A 12,315-nucleotide genomic window follows, 5' to 3' on the forward strand; every position below is an offset into this window, starting at 1 on the left:
AACTAGATAAATACAAAAAACAAAGTAAATGCTAGTAAATATCAGATAAACACAGGATAGGTAAAAGCCAATCAATAATGAAGAGTGATGTCAGGCAATGAAAAGAAAACTGAATCCAAAGACAAAGATTTAAGAGTTCTTATCTCAGCTATCCCTCTAATGGTCTATGTGACCCTGGGTAAGTCATGCTCTCTGGACCTCAGGACCTTAAGCCTGCTCTACTTTCTAATATGGGGAAGTGCTCATGTTACATACTTTGTGACACTCACTGGTGGGCTCTTTGCCTTCACTTAACTCTACTTTGCCTTTTAAAACCATTTTAATGTCAACTAACCCCAGATTCATATGTAAGTGGAGAAGACTTCCCTTTTTCCTTATTTCCTCAACAAGAGCCAGACTATTCTAACCTTTGGGTAATTCCTTGATTTTAAGGCTTTGATTGCTCTTAAATTACAGAGCTCCCTGGGAATGGATAAATTTTAAAATTATTAGACATTCACATTTCAGTAAAATTGCGAAAGGAAAAAAGCAGCAAGATTTATCTTATAGTCCCCCTTATGCCCTGTAGGAGAGATTACCAGCTGTCTTCCAGCACCTGTTCTTTCCCAGTACCCATTTTATAACAGAATTCCTGATTTTCAGCTGGGCACAAGTTTACCCAGAATAGGGGCTACATTTCCCAGCCTACCTTGCAAGTAGGTATGATCATAAGATTAAGGTCTAGGCACTGTAATATAAGAGCACTGGTGTATTAAAAGGGATGCTGGAATGCCCTTCTTCATCATATCTTCCTTCCTGCTGGCTAGAATGTGGATATAAGAGATGGAGCTCCAGCAGTCATCTGGTGACCTTGGGAATGAAACTCACAGATGGTGGCCGAATTTCAAGCAAAGATAAAGTGCTCTTCTGACTTTAGGGAGATAATCAGTTCCAGTCCACTTTTGTTTGTTGAGTTGATCCCTGACTAGCTTTTTTTTTTTACTCCCTTCACCCACTTAAATAACCAACTAAGGCAGGAGAAACAGGACAGAACTAGGTTCCCCAAAACCTTTCACAACGTTGTTGTTTTTTTCTCCGCAACTCAATTTTCATGGGTTCTTCCACAAATAAAAGACATACTGGAAAACTGAGGAGGTAAATCATTGTAATAAAATTTTAAGAAGGGATGAACTTCTCAAATAATAGTAAATCTGAGAGGGTTCAACACTTATAATATTTCAACATGTTCTGTGGTATCAGACTCTGAATTCTGAGAATTTCAGAAGGTGATGATGATAGTATGAAAATTATAAGAAAATTTTTTGAAGAAAGACAAGCTCTAAGTAGCTGTGCATATTTTTATTATTAAATGCCAATAATTATACACATTTAAGTGTCAGTATTACTTTGTTGGTACTTCTCTTGGAAAAAATTTATAAAGAAGTGTACCTTTACATAGATCTAAAAAAGATCTGTAGAAGGCTTATGTGTAATAATCTATCAAGAAACATATAGATATTGGTTTATACCTTTTAATTTTATTTGCTATTAGCTAATTTAAATGAAATTGCTTGAAACCTCACATAACCAATGCTCCCCTATGAGGGGAGCATTTTCAAATGTGCTGTCTGAGTAGCTATAAAAACTATTTACCTAGGTGATATCAATTCCATTCTCATTGATTGCAAGATTAGAAGACAGATCTTAGATTTCTTTAAAAAAAAAACGGCAAAAACAAAAACACAATCTAAAATTATTGGGACATTTTGAACATGGTAGGTTCCCAATGCATTGTTGTTGCAATATTGAGTCAGTCTGTGAAGTTTTCGAGGTTTGTATTTTTGAAAAATTCTTACACATAAAAAATTTTAAGGCAGTGTTTCTCTGTTTAAGGACACCTTGCATCAGAATTGCTGGAGTGTTTGTTTAAAATGCTAATTCCCAGATACCTCATCACTTCCAGTGAATCAGAATCTCTATGCATGCCTTGAGAATATGAATTTTAACACCCCCAAGAGATTTTCAAGCACATTTAAGTTTAAGAACCTCCGTTCTACTGCTTTGTCTAGTGCAATGGAGTTTCAAGCAGTTTTAAGTTATTACTTCCATGTCTCTGTCAGTATCAAGTTAATTCTTTTCCCATTCTGCCTCCAATTTTTGACCAGACGTGAAAGGCGGGGATGATTCCTGGACTGATTAACATTTACTCTTAAGGGGAAAAGAGAGTTTTTAGATCGGTACAGAGAATATGGATAGTCACACATATTTGTGAACTGAGGGGAAAAGATAAGTGTAATAAAAGTACAGTTCCGAGATTTCAAAACTATTTTTGAACTAGTCTGGAGGAGCATGATTGTAATGTAAGGCATGACTCTGTGTTAAAGAAAGGACAGGATAACTTAATAGAGGTCTCCTATCTTGTTCTGTGACGGTGCTTCTAGGCTCTGGTGATGAATGTGTTCATTTTCTGTGACTTCCTTTGGGTAAATAACCCGGTGCCCTATCAGCTCTCCAGCCCTGGGCCAGCAGCGGCCGTGTGTGCGCACTAATGACGGTGGAAGGTGTCTGGGGGAGGGGCTGCCCTGCACGATCGCGCCCCTGGCACTTCCTAAGAGACTCTCAGCTCTTTCTCTGCGGCTGGTACTTGAAGCCTCCAGACTCTCCCTCCAGAGAAAAGAAACCATCTATCTAAATTAGCTGTGCTCCCTCGTCCCTCGTTTCTCCCTCCGCCAGCCGCCACCCCCACCCTTTCCATTGTGTAGTGCGTTTAGCTTCCCTTCCTGCGTGAGATCTTAACCTCGTTTGTAGCAGGAGGGATTACTAAGAATTTCGGAACCTTGAGTTGCAATGGAGCTGTATGGAAAGGTAAGCAGAAGGGAGTTCCTCTGCATGCTCTGAGTGAAATCTCGCTTTGATGGACTTTGGTGTGTGTGTGTACGCGCGCGCGTGGGTGCCTTCTCAATGCAATTGTGTGAGTAAACCACTTTATGTGTGTGCCATTCATTCTCGTTCTCCCCCGCGTTTGGTGAATGAGATTGTAAAACCACCCCACTCTGCCTATGGAAATGTATAAACTTTCCCGATTCAGGATGGGGAGGTGTAGCGCGGAGAGTTCCAGAATGCAGCGCAGGTTTCGTTTAGATTGGGAATTAGCACAAGGTAGTGCGTTTCCTAACAAGAAAAATCACAATCTAGCTTCGGAAAGCGATAGGTAGCAAAGAAAAATCTCCAGCTGAGATGAGCTGGGGTCACTTTTCGCCTGCACCTTGCGAGGAAATGGTCTGTGAGGCTGAGAGCAGCAACAACCGGGAGCGATTCCAAAAGAGAAGGGAGGCTCGGCGGCCGAGTCCAACAGGAGGAGCAGCCCGTTTTTATGCTGGCTTGCCGGGAAATGTAGTTCACGGCTCACCGGTTTGCCGGAAAGCTCAGCAGGGTTAGACTACAACTCCCAGGAGCACGCGGGGCTCCCAGCCAGTACGCGTGTGCGGCGCCAGGAAGGGACAGCTCCGGTGCTGATGTTGGAGCCGGTTAGCGAACCCCAAGAGTGCAGTGTGGAGCGTGAAGCGCGCGGACTGTGCACGCTTGATCGGGCTCCCGGGCCAGCACTGTCTTAGCCAGGGAGAGAGGACACTTTGCGAACAATGAGACACGAAGCTCCCATGCAGGTGGGTCTATATAGAAAGTGTGGCCTCGGGAGGAATCGAAAGAGATGCTTTCTCCCTCGCTCCCAGCATAAACTGCGCCCGATCTAAGGGAAGGTTTTAGGCAGCCACCCGCGGGGATGCGGTTCTGACTTGGTCCATGGAACAGAACTGGGCTCCTCTACGCTCCGCGGGGCTGTAACGAGGGATGTTTTGACGCGGGTAAGAGTATACATTATCTTTCTAGGCTCCACAAGGAGGATTATAGTGTCTAAAACGTAAACTTGAGCAAACAAAAGTCAGAGGAACATGCAATCTCGTATTGGCATTGATTGTCCCTCCTGGCTTGCCTGGTTTGTGATCGCGGTGCAGATACACGGACTTATGGCGAGGTTCGGGGTTGCGAACTCTACTGGAGTCGGGATAGAGCGAATACCGCTTGGTTAAGAGCGCGCTATGAAAGGAGAAGCCAGTGTTAGGGTCCCCATAGTCCTCTTAATTCAGTTAGGGTCCTAGTAGTATCAACGGAAAAAGCAAACCCATTGGGGCTTGACTCTTCCCAGAAGTAAGCAAGCCTTTATCGCTGTCCACACAACTGGTTTACTGCTGCGTTTCAAAGACTATCCTCTGAGCTTTCCTGAGTAATGTGCCCATTTGTTGTCCGTTCCGATTCCCTATTTCTGTCACATTCTTATGTTTGCTTCCTTTGACTCCGGTGCAAAGGTGCCTCTGCCTAAGCACCTTGCTTAAGTTTTGTTTTTAAGTAAAGATGAGTGATGCTTTCTCCTTTGTATGTACAATCAGTTAACGCTAAACATCAGCCTGTGTTCATTACCAAGCAGAGTGATCCCATTGCGTAACAGAAAGGCACTTTATGAATGGGATTGAGAGGGGAATGGAACATACGTTTGGAACGTGTTGTCTCTCTTGAGAACCCAACCCTGCTACCAAATCCACCAATATAAATGTTTGACTTTAATTCGTGCTTAAACATTTTCCACAAAAATCAAGGGCTTTAAATGTATGCTTCAATTTACTTTTTATTTATGGTATGGGTTATGTATATTAAGATATATGCTGACCGGACTGTTCAATGAAAAAAGATCTGTAGAATTTAATTGTTTGTTGAAGGATTATATAATAGAAGCTCTCGAATTACCTTATGAGTTATTGAAAATTTGATTTGTTCCAGAGAACATTGGCCCCATTGTGAATCTTCTAATACCTCTGTTTGTGACTTAGTTTTTCATTATAGACCTGATGTGAAAAGAATCTGGACAGACAATAAAGGTACAGGCTGTTGCAATCAAGATATATTGGCTTATGATAATTTCCCACTACTAGAGGTACTGCCAGGAACCAACTGGCTAAATTAAGCATATCTGATTACAAGTAAACATTGACAGTAGATTTTAAAAGTAGATTGTTAGTATTTAACATCAAACCCATGTATACACTGAGGTGTTTATGTTAAAATAAATTTCTAACAAATAAATCACGCTGCATCTTTTTTATTTTCTTATAATAATGGCTTAGAATGTTCAAAAGGGTCATTAAAATGTTACAGAACTGTATGAAATTAGTGCCTTGAGAACTATTTTAAATTATTTCATATCAACTTTGTAGTAGGCACTGTAATTCCATATTTTAGTCAGAACTTTAATGAATAATTAATATAAAAATAGGTAACAAAATTAATTTGCTTCTGGGTGGAGTTGTCATATGTAGGATGTATTTTATTCATTGGACTTGATTTTTGAAATTAAAACTTTCAATGCCCAAATGCTATCAAGAATAACATGTACATTAAAAAAAATCAAAGACTATTTTCTGTAGTATATTTCATTTCAGCACATTTATTGATTCAATTTACCAAGTAAATTGTTATGGTGGCCCTCTCTCAATTACTGTCAGGTTTTCAAACATATATAATGATAGAATGAATAAAAACTATAAACATGCTTCATATATATATATATATATATATATATATATATATATATATATATGTTTTTTAAGTGGCAAGTAATGTCTCAGCACCTGTACTTCTGAATCATAAGCACATAATCACATTCCAGGTGATTTTGACATATGAAAATGCAATGAGATGAATAGTTGACTTTTTATTCTTTTACATTTAAAGACTGAACCACATCATCATTTAAAATACATGCCCCTAAGTTTTCCCTTAGGTTTCTGGAAAATGAGTCACAAGCAAAACCTCATTCTACAGTTTCATTATCTTAAGAGATTCTTTTCCCCATATAAAAATATTTAGTTCATTTATTCAGTGCTCTTTAATTCTTGATTTCCTAATTTACTTATTTTATTTTCTTAAATCAAAGAATCCTTTAAAAATTAATGTCTTTTAAAAAGTATTTATTGTGCCTATGTACATAGCTTGGTGCTCTGTTCAAGGTAGTTATCTTTGATATATGCAAATTTTCTGAAGAATATTTCTCTCTGAGTTGATGCAAAATGAGGGATAATAATTGTTTTATAGGGATTATTAAAATAATAAACAGTAATAGTCTTTGCTGTCTGTATTTCCTTTGCAACTAAATAACCAGGAATAGCATTTGGTAAGTGTTCCAAATGATGGGTTAGAATTTTAATGCAGGAAATGGTCATTTTGTGTTTTTTCATTCAGTGCATCCATAAATCCTGAGGGCCAAATGAAATGGGGAATAGCTGCGCTCATGACTTGTGGGCAAGACTCTCATGAACAAATTGTCATTTGATTCAGGAGCCAGGTTGAACAAATTCCAGTTTATCTAGTGCTTTGTGCTAAGCACTGTGCCTTGCATTCAGATGTGTGTGTGTGTGTGTGTGTGTGTGTGTGTGTGTGTGTGTGTGTGTGTAAAATATAAAACAGTCCTAGAGGTCACCATTATCCTAATTATGGGCAGATAACTAGAACTTTTTAAGATTAAACAACTTTCCCAACACGGTAAATTCAAAATTCTGCCAGACTCTAGAAAGCCCTTGTTCTTTCCTCTATTATTTTGGGTTCCTCAAGAAGACACAAAATGGTGGTGTAAAGAATGAGGGCACTATTGATATAATTTGATTCATTCATTTGGTTCAGAAGAAAGAAAACTGTCTCTTCTGTTTATAAAATTATCTTGCATAAACTAAACCAAATATTTGAGAAACGCCAATGTTTTAAAAATGGTTAGCTTTCTGTTTCCTGGGTTTGAATTTCTTGCAGCTTTACTTACTCTCTTGCAGGACCAGTGGAATTCATTGTCTCTGTTTAAATGCTTATCTTCAATTTTGTCATCCACAAGCTTTCTGGGTCATCACATAAGTGCAGAGCCCTCTAACTATTTAGGAAACTTGAAAGGAAAACAACTACTCAAAGCATGGAGCAGAGTGTCAAAAAAGGTTATTTGGCTAAAAATGAGGATGATTGAAGAAAGAATATAAGTGTAGGCTGAAAATGAGGTTGAGGTGAAAACCACAATAGATATCAAATATAGCCATGCTATATAACAAAAACAACTTACAAAGAATCAGTCTAAATATCATTGTTTCATTTGGCTATGGAAGGTACATGGCAAACTTGCATTTTATTATTGTGGAATTTCTAACCACATCCAGCCTCTATGATGATCCCTTTATCTTTATAAGAAATGGAAGTTTAGTCCTCATCCCTTACAGAGATAGAGAAAAACTCTAGTTGACATTGGAGAAACAAGAACTTTTTTCTTACTCCATTTGAGCAAATTCCTCAAGTATCCACCTTTCTTCCGTAAAGGAAAGTGGAGGATAGAGAGGGGAATTACAGTAAAAATAAATTTCTGTGGTGTAAGAATGATTTTCCATTTTCATTTTTTTAGTCCAAGAAGTCGTGGTTTTATTACATGGCATAACCACAATTTTCCCCTGCCATTCTAAGCTTATATTGGAACTGCATGTTCCTTTCCTGACCATCATATGCCAAGATGGAAATACATTTTTATGCTAAGGATTGAATTTTCCTGGGACTATTCTTACACCAAGGATACTCAACTTACTAAGTATAAACAGTTGTGCCACCTGAAAAAACTGTTGTATTGGTTAAAGGTCGTCCAACAATTTTCCCCATTTTTCATTTGTTAATTGGGTCCAGAGGTTCTAAAGGAACCCTCTTAATAGCTCATAGTTTTTTACCATGCATACTATGACCTGTGAAGATGAAATCTTTTAGATTTATTTGGAATTACATAAATTTTTAGCATTTTTCATTTGTTTATTTACAGTTTTTGATATATTTCTATATGTTGAAATGTACAAATATTAAGTGAACAACTTGATGAATTTTAAAAAATTATTTATTTATATTTTTTTAAAGTCTTTATTGAATTTGTTACAATATTGCTTCTGTTTTATGTTTTGGTTTTTTGGCTGCAAGGCATGTGGGATCTTAGCTCCCTGACCAGGGATTGAACCCACACCCTCTGCACTGGAAGGTGAAGTCTTAACCACTGGACCTACAGGGAAGTCCCAAATTTGATGAATTTTGATAAATGGGTACACCTGTGTAATACATACCACTATAAAGATGTAGAATATTTCCAATCAGCCCCCCAAATTCCTTCATTCATATTCTTTTTCCAGTTAATCTACCAATGCAATAAATTCTTTTTTTTTTTTTTTTTTTTAAGTTTATTTATTTATTTATTTTTGGCTCTGTTGGGTCTTTGTTGCTGCACGTGGGCTTTGCAGCGAGCAGGGGTTACTTTTCGTTGTGGTGTGCGGGCTTCTCATTGTAGTGGCTTCTCTTGTTGCAGAGCACGGGCTCTAGGCACACAGGTTTCAGTAGTTGTGGCACGTAGACTTAGTAGTTGCGGCACACGGGCTCTAGAGCGCAGGCTCAGTAGTTGTGGTGTACAGGCTTAGTTGCTCCGCGGCATGTGGGATCTTCCCGGACCAGGGCTCGAACCCATGTCCCCTGCATTGGCAGGAGGATTCTTAACCACTGCGCCACCGGGGAAGCCCCTGCAATAAATTCTTGACTTTTTTCACCGTAAATTAGTCCTGTTCTAGAATTCTATATAGTTCTGGAAAGCATACAAAATGAACATATTGCAGAATATACAGTGTGTACTCTTAAGTCTGGCTTATTTTGCTCAGTATAATGTGTAAGGGATTTATTCATGTTTTTGCATGTATCAATAATTCATTTTTTATTGATGCATATTATACTGGTGTATCAATCTACAACACTTTTAAAATCTATTTGTCTGTTGATGGACTTTGAGGTAATTTCATTTGGTGCTACTATAATGAAGGCTATAAACATTATCACATTGGTCTTTTTATGATAATGTGTTTTCATTTCTTATGGGTAAATACCTAGAAGTAGAGTCGTTGAGGTAAGGGTAAGTCTTTGTTTAACTTTCTAAGAAACTGTCAAATCTCTAGCCAAAATGGTAGTGCCATTTCACATTCTCACCTGCGATGTATGAACATTCTAGTGGCTTCACATCCTTAACAGTGTCTGGTGTCAGTGGCCGTTTAAATTCTGGCCACTTTAATGGGTGTTTATGGTATCTCATTGTGATGTGTATTTGCATTTTTCTAGTGATGGTGATGTTCAGTATATTTGTATCTTTTAACTGGCAATTTGTATATCTTCCTTTCTGTAGTGTCTTTAGCCTTTTATCCATTATCTGGGTTGTCTTTTTATTGTTTAGTTGCAGAAGATCTTTATATAGGTTTTTTTTTTCTTTTTTGATATCTGTTTGGTTATGTAGTTTTGAAACTAGTTCTTTGAATGTATTAAAATATTTTCTGCCAGTCTGTGCCTTGAATACTCATATCTTAATAGTGTCTTTTGATGAGTATTTTTATTTTGATGAAATTTAGGTTATTAATTATAGGTGGGGTCTATATTTGGGCTCTGTACTTTCTTTGACTATTTGTCTTAACTATGTCCCAAGACCTTAATACATTTGTTATTTCTAGTAGTATTTTTTTAGATTCCTTAAGAATTTCCCCATAAATAATTGTATCATTTGCAAATAGAGACAGTTCTTTCTTTCCAGTGACCTCCTTTTTTTGGTTTTTTACCTATAACTTATTCCACAGGATAGGACAGCTAGTAAAATGTTTTATTTTTTTTATTAGTTTTTAATTTTTAGTTTGTTCAATCGCCCAATTCATCACACCACAACCCCCACCCCCCCACCGCTTTCCTCCCTTGATGTCCATACGTTTGTTCTCTACATCTGTGTCTCAATTTCTGCCCTGAAAACCAGTTCATCTGTACCATTTTTCTAGGTTCCACATATATGCATTAATATACGATATTTGTTTTTCTCTTTCTGACTTACTTCACTCTGTATGACAGTCTCTAGATCCAACCACGTCTCAACAAATAACCCACTTTCATTCCTTTTTATGGCTGAGTAATATTCCATTGTATATATGTACCACATCTTCTTTATCCATTCATCTGTTGATGGGCATTTAGGTTGTTTCCATAACCTGGCTATTGTAAATAGTGCTGCAATGAACATTGGGGTGCATGTGTCTTTTTCTTTTTTTGCGGTATGTGAGCCTCTCACTGTTGTGGCGTCTCCCGTTGCAGAGCACAGGCTCCGGATGCGCAGGCTCAGCGGCCATGGCTCACGGGCCCAGCCGCTCCGCAGCATGTGGGATCTTCCCAGACCAGGGCATGAACCCATGTCCCCTGCATCGGCAGGCAGACTCTCAACCACTGCGCCACGAGGGAGGCCTGCATGTGTCTTTTTGACTATGGTTTTCCCTGGGTATATGCCCAGTAGTGGGATTGCTGGGTCACATGGTAATTCTATTTTTAGTTCTTTAAGGAACCTCCATACTGTTCTCCATAGTGGCAGTATCAATTTACATTCCCACCAACAGTGCAAGAGGGTTCCCTTTCCTCCACACCCTCTCCAGCATTTGTTGTTTGTAGATTTTCTGATGATGCCCATTCTGACTGGTGTGAGGTGATACCTCATTGTAGTTTTGATTTGCATTTCTCTAATAACTAGTGATGTTGAGCAGATTTTCATGTGCTCCTTGGCCATCTGTATGTCTTCTTTGGAGAAATGTCTATTTAGGTCTTCTGCCCATTTTTGGATTGGGCTGTTTGTTTTTTTAATATTGAGCTGCAAGAGCTGTTTATATATTTTGGAGATTAATTCTTTGTCAGTTGCTTCATTTGCAAATATTTTCTCCCATTCTGAGGGTTGTTTTTTCATCTTGTTTATGGTTTCCTTTGCTGTGCAAAAGCTTTTAAGTTTCATTAGGTCACATTTGTTTATTTTTGTTTTTATTTCCATTACTCTAGGAGGTGGATCAAAAAAGATCTTGCTGTGATTTATGTCAGAGTGTTCTTCCTATGTTTTCCTCTAAGAGTTTTATAGTGCCCGGTCTTACACTTAGGTCTCAAATCCATTTTGAGTTTATTTTTGTGTATGGTGTTAGGGAGTGTTCTAATTTCATTCTTTTACATGTAGCTGTCCGGTTTTCCCAACACCACTTTTTTTTTTTTTTTTTTTTTTGCAATATGCAGGCCTCTCACTGTTGTGGCCTCTCCTGTTGTGGAGCACAGGCTCCGGACGCTCAGGCTCAGCGGCCATGGCTCACGGGCCCAGTCGCTCCGTGGCATGTGGGATGTTCCTGGACTGGGGCACGAACCCGCGTCCCCTGCATTGGCAGGTAAATTCTCAACCACTGCGCCACCAGGGAAGCTCCCCAGCACCACTTATTTAAGAGACTGTCTCATCTCCATTGTATATCCTTGCCTCCTTTGTCATAGCTTAGTTGACCATAGGTGCGTGGGTTTATCTCTGGGCTTTCTATCCTGTTCCATTGATCTGTATTTCTGGTTTTGTGCCAGTACCATATTGTCTTGATTACTGTAGCTTTGTAGTATAGTCTGAAGTCAGAGAGTCTGATTCCTCCAGCTCCGTTTTTTTCCCTCAATACTGCTTTAGTTATTCGGGATCTTTTGTGTCTCCATACAAATTTTAAGATTTTTTCTTCTAGTTCTGTAAAAAATGCCATTGGTAATTTGATAGGGATTGCATTGAATCTGTAGATTGCTTTGTGTAGTGTAGTCATTTTCACAATATTGATTCTTCCAATCCAGGAACATGGTATATCTCTCCATCTGTTGGTATCATCTTTAATTTCTTTCATCAGTGTCTTATAGTTTTCTGCATACAGGTCTTATATCTCCCTAGGTAGGTTTATTCCTATGTATTTTATTCTTTTTGTTGCAGTGGTAAATGGGAGTGTTTCCTTAACTTCTCTTTCAGATTTTTCATCATTAGTGTATAGGAATGCAAGAGATTTCTGTGCATTAATTTTGTATCCAGCAACTTTACCAAATTCATTGATTAGCTCTAGTAGTTTTCTCGTAGCATCTTTAGGATTCTCTATGTATAGTATCATGTCGTCTGCAAACAGTGACAGTTTTACTTCTTCTTTTCCAATTTGTATTCCTTTTATTTCTTTTCCTTCTCTGATTGCTGTGGTTAGGTTTTCCAAAAATATGTTGAATAATAGGGGTGAGAGTGGACATCCTTGTCTTGTTCCTGATCTTAGAGGAAATGCTTTCACATTTTCACCATTGAGAATGATGTTTGCTGTGGGTTTGTCAGATATGGCCTTTGTCATGTTGAAGTAGTTTCCCTCTGTGCCCACTTTCTGGAGAGGTTTTATCATAAATGGGTGT

The 12,315-nt window shown here is 38.4% G+C and overlaps 1 protein-coding gene across 1 annotated transcript in view; it reads left to right on the plus strand.

Annotated features, from left to right (window-relative positions):
• Positions 1-3,473: 3,473 nt before the first annotated feature.
• Positions 3,474-12,315, plus strand: part of RAB3C (RAB3C, member RAS oncogene family) — a 302,146-nt gene continuing 293,304 nt past the window's right edge. Inside the window, exon 1 of the mRNA XM_065875572.1 lies at positions 3,474-3,644. Coding sequence (XP_065731644.1) covers positions 3,621-3,644 — 24 coding nt within the window. The 5' untranslated portion in view covers positions 3,474-3,620. The remainder of the gene's footprint in view (positions 3,645-12,315) is intronic.

The sequence above is a fragment of the Phocoena phocoena genome, chromosome 3, assembly GCF_963924675.1.
Source record: "Phocoena phocoena chromosome 3, mPhoPho1.1, whole genome shotgun sequence".
In the NCBI taxonomy this organism is placed as follows: Eukaryota; Metazoa; Chordata; class Mammalia; order Artiodactyla; family Phocoenidae; genus Phocoena; species Phocoena phocoena.